Source organism: Melanotaenia boesemani, chromosome 22 (genome assembly GCF_017639745.1).
Source record: "Melanotaenia boesemani isolate fMelBoe1 chromosome 22, fMelBoe1.pri, whole genome shotgun sequence".
Classification (NCBI taxonomy): domain Eukaryota; kingdom Metazoa; phylum Chordata; class Actinopteri; order Atheriniformes; family Melanotaeniidae; genus Melanotaenia; species Melanotaenia boesemani.
The window spans coordinates 11,785,628-11,806,841 of record NC_055703.1 but is presented as its reverse complement, the minus strand read 5'-3'; the positions used below and the strand labels follow the sequence as shown (position 1 = coordinate 11,806,841).

Genomic DNA, 21,214 nt, shown 5'->3' with positions numbered 1-21,214 from the left:
TGATTATTGGAAGGAAACCAGAACTGTGTTAATATCACAGTGCTGGAGTCTCATTACCTTGTATCTACTTTTCCCAGAGCTGAAAGGCCCATCGTGACTGTTTTCTCATTTGACAACAAACAATCTTCGTCACTCTGCAACAACCGAACTTGACAGAAGGGAAGAAGAAGAGGAACTGGAGAACAGGAGGAAGAGGAGGAGGGTTAAGATAGTGTGATCTAAGTTGTCACGCTCATGCCAGATGGTCTTTCTCACACATTTTTTGGTGCATTTTAGTCCCTCACTGCAAAAACAAGAAATGTAATAATAAGCTCAATGTTTCTGAGGGAACAAAAAGAACCCTTTAGTTAGCTTATCATTTGTAGCTTGTTTTTCTATTCTTCCTCCCCCTTTTTTCATTAGTTTTATTGTTTAAAAAAAGAGTAAAAATAGTGTCTTACATGTGTTGCAAAAATAAAAATGTGGATGCACCGATAGCTATTCCAGATGAAAGATATTTCACCAACATTGTTAGTAAAATCCGTGAGTCAGGTCTCAAAAAAGCAAAACTTCAATCAGGATAATAAAAAAAAAGGGTTTTGGTGCATTCCTTAAAAAAAATAAACAAAAAACAATAAAAAAAAAAAAAAAAAGGAATTTGTTTAATTACAGCGCCCCCTCATTCTTCTTTATGGTGTAAATGAAACGGAATATAATATAACTGAATAATTTCATGAATTTTTAAGGAACATGTTTACCTTTTACTTCACAACACTCACTTATTTTAACACATTCAAGTTCTTTAAAAGTTACACTGACGAGGGAGCTGTAACTTAAAATATTGCAGTAAAAAAAAAAAATCATCCAGATTTTTGATTTTTGTATCTTTTTTTTTTTTTCTTTCTTCTCGTAAGTTTGTTTATTATTCATCCACATTCCTTGTGTGTGACCAGCATCTGAGTCAGTTCATTTTCAGCCGTGCTCACATTTAGCTCAACAGCTCAACTTTGTAAACAGAGGAGATGTTTTAACATTTACAGTGGGTGAGAATGGGAGGGATGTTAAATAGGTCAGTGGGTTTTACATTAATGAAGCATGGGAAGCTAAATGTGATGAAATTTTACACCATTTTAGGGTACATTTTGTTTTGTTCTTTTCACAAAATAAAATAAAAAAAAAATTAAGAGAAAATAAACAGACTTGAGAGCTGGTGTATACAACTCTGTACAGAAAAATGAAGGTTATTAAATGGGAGCAGCTAAATATCCTCATAGGGCCCTTCCTCTGAACGACACTAAACATTCCTACTGGGCCCTCAAGGGGGAAGAAAACTGACCTTGATTGGGAGAAACGACTGGTGAACTGGAAGAATAATTGGGAGAATGCCAACTAACAACTTGGGTATGAAATGAAATATGAATATTAATGAAAGTTGGTCTAACTCTGTGGAAATAAGAATTTCAGCATATTATGTTGCATACAGATTTAACACAGCAGTTTCAGTTAAATTATTTAAAAGGAGTTTTCTTGCTACGACTAGTAAAGGTACCAAAATAAACTTGAAAGCCGTTCTGTCCCAAAATCCAACTCAAGCTATTTCCTGCGTTCTGCAGCCTGTTGTCGTCGTAGTTCAGCACTGTTCACACCCAGCTTCTTTTCATACCCGACTAGTTATAAAACAGAGCCTGATAGACATAACCATAAATGGAATTAAATTCTGCATGTTTCACCTTGTAAGCGAGTCTAGATATGATGCTACTGTGTTGATTGGTTTGAGAGTGTGCAGATCACAGATTATTTTTAGCTCATACAGCATGACTTGATAATATTATGAGACATGGCGCTGGTTGTGTGTTGTAACTGTTTTACTGCAACCAAATATTCAGCTGGATTCATTCTCTATGTTTTTTAACGGTTTATATTACGTTGCTTTCATTCTTATCCTTCATCAGTGCATCACACAAAAATACAACACTGAATCTGTTACCACACTACAAACCTAAGTAAAGAAAAAAATAGTTAAAATACAAGAGGAAAAAGCAGCTTAAAGGGAAGAATATTTGAGGGTTTGAAGTGCCCTTTGCACCCCTAAATGGAATCTCATTGTGGTGTATATCATTTTCTGTTCTTTTACTCAAATTTATGGCTAAATTTGACAACAAAATGTGACTTTGTGTTATTAATGGCATTAAGTGTGTGATAATGAGGGGCTTACTCTAATGCATTTAGCTGGGAGATTTATTTCTGTGAACAGCAAAAAGCAAGAACGTATTCTTCTGAAAATTAAGTGCCACAGAGAACCATAAATACATTCCACTGGACCTGTCGAAATCCACACTTTTCCTCTGACAGGATATTTTTTGAATGGGATTTAAAAGGAGGTATTATTTACTCCTTTAGATCAGCAAAACTGTTACATTCTCTGGAAGAAAAAGCCTGACTTTAACTTGATTATCTGTATCACCTGAGCTGTGTTAGTGTGCATCTCTGAATTTTAAAGCTTTCAAAAAATTACAACAGACAGCAAATAAAAATGGGCTTTCTGTTGTGGGAAACGCTGCTCTGACTTCTACTATGCAGTTAAATGACATTCCATGAGGGGGAAGCTGTCACTCCTCATCCTCTTGCAAAGATACAAAGCAGCATAAAATCTTTAAAAAAAAAAATAAAATAAAAGAAACCTAAATTTTCAACACTAGGCAGCTTTGGAAGCTTTTCCTTTCCAATAATAATAATAAAAAAAAGAATCAGTAATGTTGCAGCAACTATATTGTCAGATTTTCTCATTGTTTCTTGTAACTTCTATGTGAAACTGAATTAGTTGTTGGAAGGTGAAAGTTATGCCACCTTTTGCATATTTGTAATGCTGTCACCATGATTTTTGACAATGAAGAAAAACACCACTACAAATCAACCACCTTTTCAGTTTTAGCACAAGGGGTAGTCTCCACTTGGGGGGTTCAGGGCTCTCTTAACCAATCGCAGGAGCTTTGGGGCTGCAAGGTTGGCTTTTCCAAAATGTTTTTAGCTCTTTCTCATACCATTTTATGAAGGAAAAAAAATACTCATTAATGACTGTTGTAACTTTTATTAAAATAAAACAGCACACATACAGCGTAACCACTCAAGGTTTTTTAGGGTTACAATGACAAGTGATGATTCAATGCCAGCTGATTTGAAATGTGTCAGGGATCTCATCGTCACAGCATCAAATACACTCTGTGTCATGACCAAATTGTAATTTGAGTACAGCATCTTTATGCGTCAGTCTCAGGCCATGTTTCATACTTTGGACAGAAACCAGCACAGTTTTGTATTTTATTCAACAAGCAAAACAAAAAATAAATAAATTTATTACAGAAGCACAATTTTGGAAAACCACCCAGCTGCCACTTTGCTCCCTGTTTGCTAACCAGTGATCACTGGTAGTTTTTTTTTTTTTTTTTCCTTCTTTTTTTCTTTTGGTCTAGCAGCTTAATTGTGTTGTGTTTCCCCACACACATCCACTCCTCCCCCCTGTGTAACACTGTTTAAATAAAGGATTGTTATACTCTGAAATCCTTTGAAGCGTTTCTTTTCCTCATACACTCACTTTATTCATATGTTGACACACATGATGTGAGAACTATGTATTTTGTCCAGTCATTCTAATAAAATGTGTACAGAACAGTGTACACTGTGATCACATTACAAACACTTCATTGTCTCTTATGAGCTTTACATACAATTATAGATACATCTGTAGAAGGGATTTTTTTTTATTTATCAAGACTGATAAACATTATTTCCAAACAATTTATTGTATAAGAACAGATTTTTCTTTTTCTTTATAATTTCCAGATGGCCCTGAGGGTTTCTACAGTTTCAAACACAGATAATGTTTTTTTTTCCCAATGTTCATTGCCTGAGTCCAGATGCACTGTATTCAGAATACAGCATAATCCACTATATATACCTTGTCTGTTCCCATCCATGTTAAAATGTGCCCATTAATGTTTATGTCTCACGTCAGGTACACGAATGAAACCCGAAACTTCTTCGCTTCAGATATGCACTTCTGTCCATCTGCCTGTGGATGGCACTTCCATCCTGCTGAAACCTTGCTAGATTTGCCTCAGCTGTAAATAAAAAAAAGAAAAAACAATTATTAAAGAATCATTTTCTATAAAACTATTATCCAAAGGGATTAATAAAGTATTTCTATTCTATTCTATTAGATAAGAAAGAAAGTGCATGTGTAAAAGCAATCTTTATTATTACGATGGACACAACAGGAGAATATTACTGTAGCAGCGTTGACTGCGATCTGCTGTTTTCCTTTATATGTTCAACTTTTGCAAACAATTACTTTTATGTAAGAATTTTGATAACTTGGAGATGATCAGTAGCAAAGCATACCTGGACATGACTAGCTTACTGTAATACTAACTTCATGCTACATGCCACTATAAAATTAGCCTTCCTGTTCTGTTAGACAAGTGGTTAAATTGTCTGTTTCTAATTAAACTATCATATGTAGTGAGATGGTTAATAAACTTAAACTAAAATGGCTCCTCTGTGTAGCCCACCTCAGAAACTAATGCAAATGAGCTTATTTTGGGTGGTATTTGATTGTTAAGCTGACATCTAATTGCTAGCAATTAGCAATTAAAGCTAGCTAATAGTTAATTTGGCACAATTTGGCTAAGCTAATGACCTGAAGTTAATTTGACATGTAATTTATCTGTGGTTGAGTTAGGTTTGGATGTTGTTGCTGTTATGTGCAGTTATGTGCAAGTACTTGCACATAACTGAGTGAACACTTAAAGTGGGGCACATTGTAACCATTTTAAAACTGTTAAGATAGTTTGCACAAAATTAACACGAAAGCACACCATTTACTTTAGGCCTCAAGTAATTTACTCTAGTCCCTAAAATCCCAGACACACACATGAAAACATATTTCTAACCATTAGTCAAGCAGTATTTAATTAAGTACCACAGATATGCTGTAAACTGCAGGTGTTTGATTAGATGTAATTGGTTTTAATTGTCCTCAGCTCAAATAGCAGAAGACACACTCACACTTGTTATGACTACCTTATTTATTGATTTAAGCTTATTTATTTTCAACACCTAAATAAATTATCAAAGCAAAAATGTCTTTTTTCTTTAATCAATAATTTAGTATATATATATATATATATATATATATATATATATATATAGATTAGGTCTCTATATGGCAGCAAGATATTGCTGTGGTCATGTTCTATATCTAATTCTACTAACTAAATAACTAAATCCACTAAGAGCAGGAGCAGATGGTGAAAGTGGGCCCATCATTTTTACCGGACAAGTGTATGACTGAATGTGTGTTCATGTTAGCACAAAGAGGTCAGGTTCATCTGGCAAAGCCACACTGACTAGAGTACACATACAGAGATGAAAGTAAACCCATGTTTTTCAGGTTTTTCATGCTTCAGATACATCAAAACCTGCAGCTGCCCTCCCTCATACATGCCTTTATGGTTGACTGCTTGACGTCCAGCTTAATGATCAGTATTGGCACAGTCAAATTTAGATTTAGCCCAAAAATGTCACTTTTTCCTTTTAGATGCCCCCTTTTATTTTCCAAAGTGTGCTCATGACCCAAAGGCGGTTCTCTGAACTGTGGGGAGTCAAGAGTGGTCATGTACTGCTGGTTTCTGGACTCAGTAGCATAGGTTTAAATTTATTATACAAGATTAAACTTATGGTTCTATATAACAAGGAATCTAAAGAGCTCGACATGAAAAGTTAATAACTTGCTCACTCTGTCTGAGTTTCCAGCTGAAGAAGATAATTATTTGCAGCAGCAGCAGACAAACAGACAGGAACAGCAGCAGGCCAAACAGCCAGAGAGGGAGAAAGCTGCCTGTCTCGATGTTTGACAGTGTGACAGTCTGTCTCAGGAGCAGAGCCAAATCAGCCCAGGGCCCACTCAACACCTCCATACTTGCACTAAAGAAGAAGAGAGAACACCAGGTTCACGCTGCGTTATGACTAATCAAGATTAATAGATCACTACAGACCAATATCAACCAGCCATAATACTACGACTACAATCCTAATATTGAGTAGATCTTTCTCAGCTCGGACCAGTCAGGGCATTGGCACAGAACACCTGTAGGTACACTGGAATGTCTGGTATTGGCATGTTCATAGTAATTCCACTGGGCTTTGTGAGTTCCTGGGTCGGGTTTATGTGGAATTGCCTTGCTTCCCACAGACTGATATTTGGGGAGTTTGAAAGCCAAGTGCACACAAGGGTTTTTGTGTTCTTGGAGTCATTCCTAAGTAGTCTTTTAGGGGGCTGACCGCTGTCCTACTGAGGGAGATTGCTCCTGTAGTGCTATTACCAAATGGGGCAATGGGACTTGTCAGCAAAGATGGCTTAATGTTAAGGCTGATTGATGCATATATTTTTATATGTAGGCACAGCAGCAATTATGTAAGAAGGAACTGTCTCACAGCATCTCATGGCACTTTCTTGAAAGTGTTTAAAAGTTTTAACAAGGCAAAATGTGCTATTTTTAAAGTCTAGTAAAAGGGTTGGGGTTGCAATTGGACATGTCCATCATCCAGGAAACCTGAATTTGATTTCTGACTCATCCAGATTAAAGATTGACTTGCTGTTTGGTGAGGTTTTGTGGTTAGGTTTTGGCATTGTAACTTGGTTAGGGTTTAGAAAACATTGCTGATAGCTTTAAAATAGGTCTTTTAACAATGTTTACTGTATGATACAAGTTTCCTATCCTGCTTCCAGCTACACAAGACAGAGAAATGATGCATTAAAAAGGGGACATCCAACTAAATTACTTTAATTTATGAAAAACAAAAAAAAAAAAAAAAAAAAAAAAAAAAAAACGGCTGGGTTTCCTTGTGAAAAAATCTCCAACTGACAAGTAACGGCTGTCCAGCTTTGCAACCATATTACTTAAGCTAACCATTACCATATTAAGCTAACTAAATAGCTCATTCTTAAAAGAAATGAGTAAGAAGCTCATTTGACTGAATAGATTGTTTGTGACTGTTATTGTTGCACACTTCTTTTACAGCTGCTTTACCTGTTAAAAAGCACCTAGGTTACTACATTAGCAACAAAAAAGTATAAAAATATAAAAGTAAATATTAATAACCTCTTAAAATGGAGCAATACGTGTGTGCATTAAAAATGAGTATATTTGAATGAATAATTCAAACTTTTGATGAACAGTGATAAGTAATTAAATGAGTTGCACGTATTTAAAATTAAGATTGACCTTTTTGTTTCTCATTTACAAGTGAGTTCATTCTTATTCAGGCTGTTCTGGAAGTCTAAATCTGTAATCTAAACATCAGAGAACGTGCATATTTTTAACTTTAATTTGTCGGGATGCAGCTTCAGTCTTGGTGCTATTAATGCTTTATGCAGTACCTTTTTACTGAGCATGATATAAAGGTGTTAAAAGTTGGGTTAATTTCAAATAAACGCCCACAGATTAATTTCACCAGTGACACAGAACTGTAAAGTTGTTATGTCTCTTTGTTACATATATAATCCCACACTGAATCTGTTCCTGCAGCAAACCACCTGAAAACTAAGCTGGAAAAATTTTAAAAAATTGTAGTGACACAAACTTATGCCAAAAGAAAATTACAATAAGAAGAATGCACACCAAACAAGATTAATTAGATAGGTCAGGAATTATGACATATATATACTAAAGATCTACTTACAGTTTTCCCTGATGTATAGATTTGAATGTTTTCCCTCCTGATGTTTGAAATGGTCTCCAGCAGTCAGACTTCAGCTGAAGGTCAAAGATGTTGGTTTGTTAATGGTTGTCTCATAACAGAATAACTTTAAAACTTTAAAAATTCATCCAGCATAAGTATGTTGCAGCAAGTTGAAAGATAAAGTGGATTTTAGCTCTGAATTCTATTGAAAGAGATTATTTTTGAAGTACAGAGACAACGTTGACAACAACAACAAAAGTACTGGCTCTCCGATGTTCTCTGTCTTCTTCTTCTTCTTCTGTGGTTTTGTCTCTTGAATAAATGCCACTGCTGTTAACAATGTGAACTTTGTTCTGTTTCAACAGTCAAACCTTGTGATTAGTAAGAAGATTAGCAGGGGTGCCCAAACCTGTGTTTGTGTGTATTTTTGTATATTTGTCTTTATAGTAGGAACATGATTTGTAGAGTTAAAGTGTCATTGTACTGATAAGAATTTAAAGAGCTGTATATTTTATGCTTATCACACTGTGTGCATGTGTCCACTTGGACTTTGAGTAATGTTTTGATCACTGAACCTTAGACCTTTGTGCAAACAGAGCCATAAAACCTCACTAACACACCGACACAGTTTTCATCATGTCCTTCTCCTCTCTTTGAATTGTAATTTTTCTAATCTGCCTATTTTCTTCTTTGTATTCCTTCTTTCTAACCCTTGTTTATCTACACAAACAAGTGCTACAAAGAAAACTGATGCCCTTTTGATTGAAGGTCATATTGATTACTTTAAAACAGAACAGATAATATCAACTGTAAGCTGCAATGCAGCAACAAAACGAGGAAAGGTTAAAAAAAAAGATTCTTTTGTTTGATCAGCCATTTCTTTCTGCAAAAAATAATTTTTTATTAGCAGTTATTTGATATTTATGTAATATCGGAGAACATACAGTAAATATCATTTTGCATTCCATAACTTCCAATCAAGTGCATCAGTTTGTGATGCTGGATGAAATCTGATTTGCAGGAAAAGTAAGTGAATTTATTGTTCCTAAAAGCACTGACCATTCTGGATAATCGAAAGTCGAATAGCTTCATGATATTGCTGCAGACACAGTCTTAGAATGAAAACTCTCAATTAGCTTGGCTATGTTTTCTCGTCAAGCAGCTAAAGGCTTCTGTTCCTCTGAGGTTCAATCAGCAGTGGCTTTATGTGTACACGTGAAAAAGATTAAATTTAGTTTTCCTTTTGTACCTCTGGACCACACAGCTTTTTAGAAGTGATGAAAGTGTTTGCAAACTCTAAGTTTTCTCTGGCTTTTACCTCAGTGAGCAATTGAAAACAGTGGTATCAAGAAATGTGCTCAAGCCAGGGCCTGCCTAAGCTTTTATGGGACCCCAAGCAGAATTTGATTAGGGGGCTCCCCTAGACCCCCCCCCCCCCCCCCCCCCCCCCCCCCCCATTCACATTACTTGTAATTTGCTTTCATCATACTGGTGTCACTTTGGCTTGGTTGGTGTAGCAAATTCATAAAAATGGTCTTGTATTAATGTGTACTTTTTAAAATGCAGTCTCATTTATGCGTGTGGCATACTGAATTTGAAATTTAAAGTTAGAAAATATCAGCAGACATAATAAGATGCATTTTTATAAAATAAGTTAACCGGTTTAATCAGTTTTATTTAAACTTTGGAACAGAAGTACAAAACTGTGCAAAAATTAAATCTTCAACTACAAAATAGCTTAAAGTTGTAGCCAACTTTTCCGGTACTTTTCATGTTAGTGAACCTCAAAGGTTGTAGAGTGCTCTGCTGCACAAAACCTGTGCATGCATCATAGCAGCCGGGGCAGAAACAATTGATTAAACCAGTAATATTTGTATGTCAAGCATGAAATTTTTCAATTTTTCATCCATAATAAAATAATCTAAAATCAAGTTTTTGTGTGTATTACCAATTTATTTATTTATTTATTTATTTTATCAAAATTTCTCAACATTTCAAACTCCCTGATGGTGTGGGAGCCCTAAGCAACTGTTTAGTTTGCTTATGCCTTAAACTGACTCAAATTCATGGAACACTTTCAAACCCTGAGTTTTATCAGATAAGAGTCATTCTTACTTCTGTTTCTTCTACACCTACCAGCTGCTTAGCCACTATATAAAATGGCAGGTTAGTATCAGACAACAGAACGAGACTACTAAAACAGATGTTTTGTTGTAAAAAAAAAAAAAAAAAAAAAAAAAAAACACACACAAAAGACAACAACAATAATAATAATAAAAAAAACACTTTTAAAAAAGATAACATGCTGACAAACCAAAAGGAGGCCATATTTGTTGCTCTTTGGTATCCTTATCACAGGAGCTTCAAAACGCTTATATTTTACATTTGAAGCCTGCATTTTGCCAAAGCAAGGTGTATTCTTGTTCTGTGAACAGCTGTATCCTGACACCTCAGGATTGTCCTGTTGTCAAGCAAAGACTCACTGAAAGCACCAGAAGTCCTTTGTCATGCGGGAGAAGGCAGGCTTCAGGTGATTAGATCACAGGGGTTATTTGGTCCTAGGCAGTAAACTGTGCTGGCTAACTGAGTGATGCTTTCATGAAGATCAATTAAATTGATTAACTTTGTTGTTTGTTTGATCAGAAAATAACAGACTTATATTTTGGAGAAATGTATCTGTTTGTCTAAAGTGCAAACTCTGAATGTATTTTTTAGATCTTTATTCTGTTTTAAGTTTAAGGAGTTCACCATATAAATATATATATGAGTGTGTGTGTGTTGTCTCTCTGATAAATCACCATGTAGGTTTTTATTGTTTTTGTGGGAGGTTATAAGAGAGAGACTGAGATAGAGGCTCTTTTGAAGTTAAAATTGAAGAATTTAATGTGGCCTTATGTCTTTTCGTGATAGATGTTTCATGTGTTAGAATTTATTAAAAAGTGCTATGTTTATTTCATTTAGCTGAGTGAGAAAATAAACAGAATAGGAAAAACACAAAGGAAACAAACACCAGAACTGTTCATTATTCATTAGACAGGATTGATGAAACATTTAGGCGACTGATGTGGAAAGAGTAAATATAGTTTGTTGTGTTGGAAATGCTCCTCTGAGCAGCTTTAACTCAGGCTAAATGCTTTTTCCAAACCTCTTCTCTCATGCCCTGCAGGAATTTTTAGATCACTTCTGCAAACTTCCATCTAGGACAGCTAGCGCTAAGTAACAGGGTTGTTTTCTGGTTGTTCGCAGCACCAGCATTTGTATCAACCTAACAAGCTCTTCAGTTTGTTTGTTTTTCCACATTTGCTCCCATTTTTTCTGCTGTTGTTAGTTGCAGACAAAGTGCTCATTACTACAGAAAATGTAAATAAACCGAACCCAAAACCAGGGACCGGAAGCTGTTAGATGAAGGTTAGATATTTGTGGACATATAAAAGAAATGTTTTGTTAATTTTATTTTATTTTCCAACATCCTGAAAGAAATTGCAAAAATTCTGTCTCATGTCTTTGTGTGTTGTTAGGACGCATTCACTCCAGTCAGATGTAATTGTTTGTGTGTGTGAGCCTGTGTGATGTGATGTGTGGGTGTGTGTATGTGTCATAAGTGCTGTGGGAACGGTGCTTCATCGATTGTGAGATGAAACCATATGAACTTTCTCTGTCTGTCTCTTGCAGCCAGGCTGTGGAATTAGTGGGAAACAGATAAAAACAACCTAACGAGTAATGTGTAAAGAGAAGCAAAGAGAAAGCTTTGTGCTTGTTGTGGGTGTAGATTGTTGCAGATACCTGTGCTAAGATGGGAAAGTTCAAAACATGTTTGTCATTTAAAATTCTGTTAGAGATTCTAAAGTTTGAGAAAAATATACAATATAAACCTTTGCTATTTCCACTATCTTTAACATAAATACCTCAGATGAACAAGAACATGTTTCCACATGTTCTTGTTTATTTGAAAAAACTAATCCAAAATGCAGAAACACCTCGTGATACAACAGCATGTAGAACCACCTCTAGCAGCTATAACTTAGAGCTCAGCCAAACTTCAGCTGTCATGCAGCTAAAATGATGTTTGACTTTAAAACGCTGACTGCAAGGTGTCCAAGCCCTGTGACTTCAAAACAAGCCCAAATCATCACCCCTCCATTGCCGTGCTTAACAGTTGGCGTGAGGGGTTTTTTGTGGATGTGTTATTTAGTTTTTAAAATAAAATATATCTGCACTTCGGTCTTGTTCCAGAGGTCATGTGGTTTGTTCAGCTTGGCTAACCTAAACTGTGATCTTTTTAAAGAGAAAAGGCTTTCTTCTGCAACTCTTGCAAACAAGCCATAGTTGTTCAGTTTTTCTCCTTATTACTTCAACATGGTTGGTAACTGATGTCTGTAAAGGATTAGTTATGCTATTATGTTGGATTATTTTGTATTGTCTCTTTTATTTTGGGGGGAACTTCCTTGCATATTCACTCCTGTAAAAAAAAAAAAAAGTTTATTATCTTAAATATTTTCTACTTGTGAATAATCTTTGTCACTGTGGAACTGTGGACTCCAAATTGCATGGGAATGGTCTTGTAATTCTTCCAAAATTATTGAGCAGTAACAATTGCTTCTCTAAAGTCATTACTGATGTCTTTCCTCCTTGGCATTGTGTTTACACACACCTGAATCCTCCAGACCAGTAAACTCCTAAAACATTTTGCTTTTATAGCTTTTGCTCTCTTAATTCCCATGGTAACAGTAAGGTTGTACTTGGTTTCTAAATTTTAGCTTGGCTTTTGTTAAATAAATAGCAGCTGAGTAATATATTTCTTTTTCATATTTCTGCAATTCTATGTGGTGTAACATTGTTTATTTTCCAACGGGACTTTAAACACATCAGATCCTCCCTGTAAAATATAATCTTTAACAGAATAGTTAGTACAGCATCTCTTGTTTTTCAGGTAGAGCTTTGATTGATTCTCTGTGCTGCCTTTTGAAGAGAGAGGATTATAGGAGGCAGAGAAGAGTGCAGCCAGTTCTTTGTAAAATTGACAGGCACAAGACAAAAACTGACTGTTAACAAATTTTATCTTTTGCTTTTCGGTGACAGCAAGAAAAGTTGTAGATTTTTGCTTCGAAAAAAGATCCATGTTGGAGCTTGAATATTTCCTTTTATGTCTGATTAATGTCGACTTTACTATGGCAGTCATTTGTTATCCTGTTAAAGATTTTTTTAAGAGACTGTAATAAAATTTATGGCTGAAAAAATCCCTACATCTTCTTTTTTTTTGTTTCATTCTTGTCTTTATTATGATCCCTGCAAACAAAGCAATGGGCTGGGTAAAAACCTGGAAAAAACAAGCTTTGTTATAATAGTTAAATGCAGTGAAAGAAAATAGGGAAATGTTACATATGATTAATGTTCAAGGTATGCATCCCCATTTTTGTTTGTTTGTTTTTGTTTGTAAATTCACTTATCCTACAAAACCTTATTTATAACTCTTACTAATGTCTTCTCTTTCCAAGCAGCTCTCAGTGGCTTTGGCCTATGACTGTTTTATGAGCTTCTATGCCATAAACTATAATTATTTTAATCTGAGTACATGTTTTTCTTTCAGATGGTTCATTTTTATGCTCTTAAAGTTAGCAACATTATTTGCAGATGATTTATTGAGTGTGTTTAACAGTCAGTGGTCTGGCTTTTCCCAACAGGCGATACCACGCCCCATCACAGCAGACTATTAAAAGATGTCTACTTTTTTTTTTTTTTTTTTTTCAGTCCTTTATTTATTAATTAGCACACAGTTAGCAGGAGGGTTGTCAGATGTTCAGGAACAGACAGACTCCAGGAAATATGAAGCCTAATGGACGAGGGACTTTTAAGTGAGCTATCAGCCATAATGGATAGAACTTAATAGGGATAGACTAATAAAAAGACAAAGTCTAGAAATAATATAAGACAAATTCCTACAAGATAAACACTTCACTTTCTGAAGTTGGAGCCCAAAAGTAACTAAAACAGCTAAAATGTTACAACTGAAAGATTCATGTGAATACCCACTAACAAGTTCACATGCTGGGTGGTGCACCTGGAGTACAGAACGATTGTAAAGAGGACGGTGCTAGAGGTAGAAAATTAACATGTCATTTGTTATATTTTCATACTTTTCTTATTTCTTAGTGTTTTGTTTGTGTGCCTGGAGATGTTACGCTGAATATTATTTTTATTATGTATGTATGACTGTCTGCAGGCTTTAAGAAATCAACTCCAACTTCCTTCCTCTCCCTCGGTCTTGTTTTCTTACCAGTTGTCATAGCAACCTCTTGGTCTTTTTAGCATAAGTTGCATCAAGGGTCGTCAGTGATGCACATTGCCATAGTTACTGGGGCTTTTTTTTTTTTTTTTTTAATGAAATTCAGAGCTTCTGCCCAAGATGTATGACATTTACCTACAATCACAGAGACACTTCTGGAGTCTGCATTTGCCAAGATAAATTGGTGGTTATTGATTCCCAAGAAAAAGAATAACACTAACTGCTCTGACTCCAAATACCAACACAACAGCTGCTGTCAGTAAATGCCTTAAGGGCTTAAGGTTGATTTATGCTTTCACATCAAGGTATTATCTCGGTCTCTCGGTCACAGCCTCCGGCGTAGGACTTGATTTAACCCTGTGATTGGCTGTAATACTACCATAACAAAATATTACATAAAATTCTAAGAGAAGACTAAAAATAAGTATTAGATAAGTCATTTTTATCCCTCATTCAAGAGGCAACTCTGGGTTGTCCTTTAATGAGGAAGTTGTGGTTCGGTCTGCGGTTCTTCCTGTCCAGATGTGAAACTTGAATGTAATAGAAAAAGCAGCATGTTCATCTGTTTTGTGTTTTCTGTTTCTGTGCCATTTCATTTATGTTTCCTGTTTCTGTAATCTCTAAAAAAAAAAAAAAAAAAAAAAAACTATTAGTCCCAGAAGGGCAGTTAAGCTGTAGCTAACCCACAAACAATCATGTTTTCACATACTCAGATATGTTTGTAACATACCATAAAACAAAGACATGGCTTTTTAGATAACGACGCTCATATTCAATACAAAGAAAAAATTATGGACATAGGAGCCTTGGTAAGTAAATGGTTAAAAAAAAGAGATAAAAAAAAGTTACAAATGTTAAATAAAGAGAAATGAGTGAGACTGACCCAGTTGAGTTATCTGGAAGCTGAGGGAACAAAATATTTACAGTATCTGTTTGTTCCACTCAGGGGAAAATAAAAACAAGGACCTGAGGGTGAAATCTTGAACTGAGATGCCAGGATGTGATCAGGTTTGCTAGTAATTTTTTTTTAACCTGATCTCTCCAGACTGAACACAGGTTTCATGCCTGACTTCAGTGATTTTTAGCAGATGTTTACAATGCTGGTGAAAGAATTCCAATCCTTAAACGATTATGATGTGATGAGATGCTTTTTTCCCCTTTTTTAGTTTTCTTACTGCCTGCCTTGATATATTTTTGTGGGAAATCTTGCCATTCAAAATGAATGAAAGTTTTGGTATCAGTTGGATGCAGAAGTGTTGGTTTATTAAACTTTTTGATATTGTGATTTAGCAAAAAGATATAGCTGCCTTTTATTTGAAAACACTGACTTTCCAGACATTTTACTAAACCACATCGTGATATAAGATTGAATCTTCACCTCATCTCCATCAGAACTATCAATGTTTAAGGAGGTTAAAAAAAAAAAAAAAAAAACTTCCCCCACTAACCAATGACAGTTCTTGTAGTTTTCCTCAGTTATCTCAGTATCACCTCCTATCTGTGATTACTGTTTGGAGGCTGTAAAGTTCCACCGCTGATGTTTAAATTCCCTCTGCGCCACACGGGTGTCATGGTGATAAGATGGTGAAGAAATTGTAGCTTTCTGAGAAAGTGTGTCTTCCTGGTTTTCCTTTTCTTTTTTCATATAAATGCACACTGTGCATTGTGCATTATACCAATCAGCCAGAGGGTTACAACTACAAGATTTGATCATCCTGCTGTGAAACCTTAGATCCTTACATTCAGCTTGGATCCTCCTGCTTCACCACCTCCTAACAGCAACAATGCCTTACAGCTGGTATCTTCCTCAGCAGGACAATGTGCTACAAAAAATTGCTCGTGGATGACTTAAAGAATACAGTAAAGATAATAACACAATAAATGTTCTCCAAACTCACTGTAGATTGCAATTTGATTCAATCGCCTGCTGGCTGTGTTGGAACAAGACATATCAGCAGTCCAGTGAAAAAGTAATTACGTTCTGATCGGTCACAGCAACGTTTAGGAACACCTGGTGCACTTATAATAATCTGAATGCAATCCTTCCAACTTGTGGTCTTGTAACATTATTATATTAATGATTCACATTCACATCCACATGATTCACATTCTCCTTATAAAACAGCAACAATTAAGTTATATTTCTATTGTTATATTATGTTTTCCATGATCTCTGGCTTTGGTTTAATGGTACTAACTGTTCATGATAAAGTGGTGAACTCTAATATGCATTTTGATGAGCTGCTGACAATAATATGATGGCTTTTGTTGTAAACCCAAACACTGCAGTGTCACTGTGGTGAAAAGGGAGAGCACAGTAACTTGGAGAGGGCAACTTGTTGGAGGTGCAGCTCAAAGTTAACTGTTTAAAGTTGTAACAACTAATCTAAAAATAGGGCATAGAATAAAACTTCATTACAACACTAGAAGAACAACTACATAGAATAAACATTGTGGCTGGCCTGTGTATTTCAGTTAAATTTTCCATATTGGACATTTCTTTTTACACACTGTAATTATACTGTGTGTAGCACGCTGGGGTATTCCTGTTGGAGACAGCTACTCATCTTTGATCTTGTTGAATTAAGACAGATGCGTCTTTGATCTTCTTTCTTTTTTCTAATTTGCATTGATGAAAAGTCTCTCATCATCATCATCCTGTTAATTATCCAACAGTAAGTTTTAACTGCAGCAAACAGATGACCTCATATCATCCTAGTGTCCTTGCAGCTTTTGCCAGTTACCACAGCATGTGTGCGTAGTACTAAAATGTACTTCTTTACATTTAAACATTGAATGAAAAGGATTTTTATCTGTTGTGCTAAATCATCACACTTTCAGTGGTCACTTTACCAAGTATATGTAATATGTAACACAAATTCAGTTCAACAGCCCAGAAACAAATTCAGTATTTGCAGACATGTATTATTTAAGCATTATGTTAAATATAGGTTGCAGTAATATTTTGCTCAAACCACATTTACAAGTGTAACCACGAAATAACACTTCCCAGTATGTACTAATAAAAAGCTGAAACCACTGCGCTGGATGTTGTTAGGTTATATACAAGTACCCAATGAAGTCACCAGGGAGTGTAAGTTTGCTGTCCTTCCTGAAATCGTACACAGTGCAGCACACACTGTATGATTTTTGCTTCAGGTTATTTCTGATGCCTGTTTTCTTTAGAGCATAGAAAAGGAAGGAGCAGGAAGGAGGCGAGCAGAACAAATTTCAAGATTGAAAAGAGCAAAAGGGAAAAAAAAATATTGAGAGGAGTGAGCAGTCATTCAAAGACAAGCAGAGGAGGGAGATAGTAAAAAAAATTTTGAATTTTTGAATTCTTTGTTTCTTTTCTCTCAGATGCCCTCATTTTTTAGCTTGAACATAGAGGTGACAGGTAATAAAACATGACATTCATTAGTAATCAGTCTGCAATCTGTGAGAGGTCTAAAGTTGAGGGAAATGAACAAAATTCTAGCATAATAATCTGTCAATAGCTAATTAAATTGTAATGGGGAAGAAGAGTGTGTTCAGAGATATAAACTGCTGTAGAGACTAATGGCAAGATGAAAAAACAAAGGGATAGTGGGTGGAAGTGCGAGACAGAGGGAGAGGAAGAAGTGAAGAGGCCGGAGAGAATAAAAAACATTCAGCATTGCATCTTCTGTTAATTGAATCCATCACTTTTTCAGTGGAGGAGAAACTGACAAGAGTTTCAGATTAATTCATCTGGTAATGAAGAGAAGAAGAAATGAGCTGAAAGAAGAGACAGGATGAGGACCCGGGGAAAGAGAGGGCCAGACAGTGAAGGAGAGAAGATGAGGAAGATGAGGGGTAGAGAGACTCAGTGGGCGGATGTAAAAGAGAGAGGGCTGTGCTGCAAGAGACCCGAGGGAATGAGCGATGGGGGAGGATGGGGGAGGAGGAGGGAGGACAGTTGGAAGTCAGGGAAGCAGACTGGAGGGGAAGAAATGAGAGCGGGAGTGTACTCTCATACTTCATTCCAGTGAAGCTCATTTTAATAAAAGTTACGAAAGAACAGAAGAACAAAGGTGAAGACAGCGAATAATGAAACCGAGATGAAGCACAGGAGAGGAAAGAGCTTAGTACCAGTTAATTCCCGTTGCTAAAGCAACGTTTTTAGCATCAGGGCCGGCAGGATGGTTACATAAGAGTGTCCAGCAGCATGGTTTATTATATTTACACTCACAAACACGAGTACAGCAAAGATCCTCATCAGCTTGTCAACACTGTGTGCGTATCAGTTGAATGTGTGGAAGTATTTGAACATGCAGCACACCTCACAGTGCAGAGAGAAAATCTCATAACTCAGGTTTCATCCTTTAATCTCCAGTACCAAGGCACAGTACTGCTACTGTAATCCTCATGATTAATTACAACTGTGGTGGAAATAAACAGTGATCATATTCCAGCTGGGTATTAGAAATACTGCTCAGCTCAGATGTGGATGAAATATGTGTTTTAAATGGATCAGCATGAGGTGATGAAGAGCTGATTGTTCCACTTTGGGTCCGGTTTACCTGTATGTTAATTAAAATGTTGTGATGAAATTTTTTTTTTTTTTATATTTATTTATTTATTTTTTTTTTAGTTTTATCAGTGTTTTGCTGTTAATGTGTGATACCTGATCAAGGCTGTTGCCAAAGGTTGATATCCAAGGTTCTGGGGAAAACTGAAGTTCATTAAATGCAATTTTAACTGATATTTTGTCCCATGATATATTATTATAATGATGTTAGGGCTTTAAATATAACAGGATGCACTAACTCTAAACTCAAAGGCAAGAAACAAGTTATATTGCTTCAAGTGTCTGGAACAGTGAAGCAAAGAAATTTTCTTACTTGATGTTTTGATAGTGGTTGCATGGAGAGCCTAATACCCTATTGGACCAGAATCTAGGTGTTCAATTGTCATGAAAAGTCATCATAAGATGTCCTAAACTGTCAGCTCATTCGAGTTTAAAGGAAAAATAAATGCTTTTGCTGTGGGAGAAAGTGACAATTTAGTCTGTATTTCCATGAAGCAGAGTTGGTGTCGTGCACAACCTTTAACTCACATCATACAACAGCTCAGAGCTAACCTTCTGGCTGTGCAACCACAGTCTTGCACTGCTGCTGGGGGACAATCAGACGAGGAGCTGCAACAAGGATCATTGAAACTCAAATATTTTTCTGACACAAGCGCTTTAAAGGGGAACCTATGTGAAAAGATGCTACAGACTCTTTATGAAGGCAAGGAACAGATTCAGAAGAGGTGAAAGAAAAAAGCTTTTACCAACATGTTTTATGTAATATTCTTAAAGCATTAATCTACTTTAAAAAAAAGAGAGAATGCAGAGGTGTGAAAAACGATGACTTGTAATTGAATCTTCTTCTGTTAGTCACTTTGACATTTGAGTATGCTGCATATTTACGCACACTGACCCAAGCAGGCAAGGATTGGAGACTGATGGGAAAATGGAGGAAACAAAAGAGTGGATGTGTGCTAGAGAGACAGATTAAAAGGATGGACTAAAAGGTTATCTCATCCCCTGATGATGCTCTTGTACTGAGTAGGGTTGTTTAACCTCAGACAAAAGGGATGAGTGGTGGGTGTTAGGAGGGGGATGGAGGAAGGCTTTGCTGGCAGAGTCAGAGAGGTTACCCAGAAACAGGGCAAAGATAAAGAGGCTGAAGAAGAGGAAGATAGAAAATGGGATTTATTTTTGCCTGTCTTGGTTTCAGATGTCCATCTATTTCCTCACCTTTTTTTGTAATGGCCATCTTGGGTTCATTTTTCCTTTTATTTCTTCTCTGCATGACACTGTGTAATTTGAAAGTCAGACATTCTGCCACGTGAGTTATCACAGAAGTTGGATTTCTAAGTTACAGCTACAAATTTCAAGCATACAGCCCAGCAGCAGTTAAATGAGGTTATACTTACACAACCCAAAGTTTTGGCTTTGAACAGCAATGGCGATAGGTTGCATTGGTACCTGCTGAGAGGCACAAAACAGCACAGTAGAGCGCCTTCCCTCCCTGCTCATCAATTTTTGCTTTCAAAAGGACGCTATTTGTTTGTACATGGGCATTAATATAGTTCAGGAACCATTTTTATCTGTATAAATTACATTTTATTAAAAGTTTGTGCCATTTTATCAATTGGATGATGATATAGTAGATCTGTAAAAATTCTGCCCTGCTGTTGCCAATAGATGAAAACCGATTCATTTAATTAAAAATTGCAAGATTATTTCTCTGGACGGCATGAGTATCTATTTCAGGTATATTATCTGCAGTTGTTTGCACAGGTGAGGGCTCAGAGCAGCTTTATCTCAGTCACAGCCACCATCCCTATCCTGGTATATAGTTGTAGACTGTAAAAACATTTGAGGTATTTGAAAAGAGGTAAAAATTGTATCAAAGTGAAAAAAAAACAACAAAAAAACAAAACAAAACAAAACAAAAAAATCATCTTAACTAAATAGATTTTCCTAACTCTTGATTTAATTGACATGTAATCAAATATCTTGAGTGCTCTCATCAGTGCTATCATTTTAAAAACCCCCGTTCAAATCTGTGCCACTCTAGATATTTTCAGTTTCCTCAGCTTGGTGTTTGCATTTGTGCACAAACACTGTTCTGCATGGGCATAAAATGTCCCCTCCTAATTTTTCATCAACATTCTACCCATACTCCTTTCTTTTCTTGTAACAAGCCTTGTTCTTTACAGTGTTTAAACACCACCACAATTTTGTTGTTTGTTTTTCACCTCACTTACTTTTTAAATTTTCACTCCTCATTCAGCTGCGCTTTGTTCAGTGTTTGAAACAGTGTTTCTTTTATTATCTAATTACTTTACTAAAACCACTGTTCTTTTAAAACGAGTCATTTTTTTTATCTACTTGTCATGTGTCTGTGTCTCCCCACACATGACAGCCACTATATTTGTGCCTTCATTCTACTACGGAGTCTCTGGATGGCCAAACCAAACTGTGTAAAGTGTAACATGAGACCCTCTGAGCTTTAAAACTGGCTTTGCTTGATAGGTGGTGGAGCACCATTTGGGATAACTAACACCTTAAAAGGACTGTGAAAGAAAACAGTACGTATGCACACAATCTTGAAGTAGTTACCTGTAGCACAGTGATAACTGCACCTGAGGCCACTGGATCCACTCGCAGATGAAAACATGTTTATGTCTGGAAGAATT

At 36.1% G+C, this 21,214-nt stretch overlaps 1 protein-coding gene and 1 long non-coding RNA gene across 10 annotated transcripts in view; one reads left to right on the top strand and one right to left on the bottom strand.

The window, feature by feature from the left end:
- The window catches only part of epb41l2 (erythrocyte membrane protein band 4.1 like 2), a 42,302-nt gene extending 39,597 nt beyond the window's left edge, over positions 1-2,705 (top strand). For all 9 annotated transcript variants that reach the window (XM_041976761.1, XM_041976754.1, XM_041976759.1 and 6 more), the window contains one exon: positions 78-2,705. Coding sequence is in view for 1 of the 9 variants with exons in the window: in XM_041976757.1 (XP_041832691.1) it covers positions 78-83 (6 nt within the window). In the remaining 8 variants the exon portion in view is untranslated. The remainder of the gene's footprint in view (positions 1-77) is intronic.
- A 721-nt stretch (positions 2,706-3,426) lies between these two features.
- Positions 3,427-8,087, bottom strand: LOC121634237. Its single transcript, XR_006009200.1, has 3 exons — positions 7,720-8,087; positions 5,774-5,961; positions 3,427-4,097 (listed from the first exon to the last, which is right to left on the bottom strand). It is a non-coding gene; the product is annotated as an uncharacterized LOC121634237 (long non-coding RNA).
- Between the last annotated feature and the right edge of the window lie 13,127 nt (positions 8,088-21,214).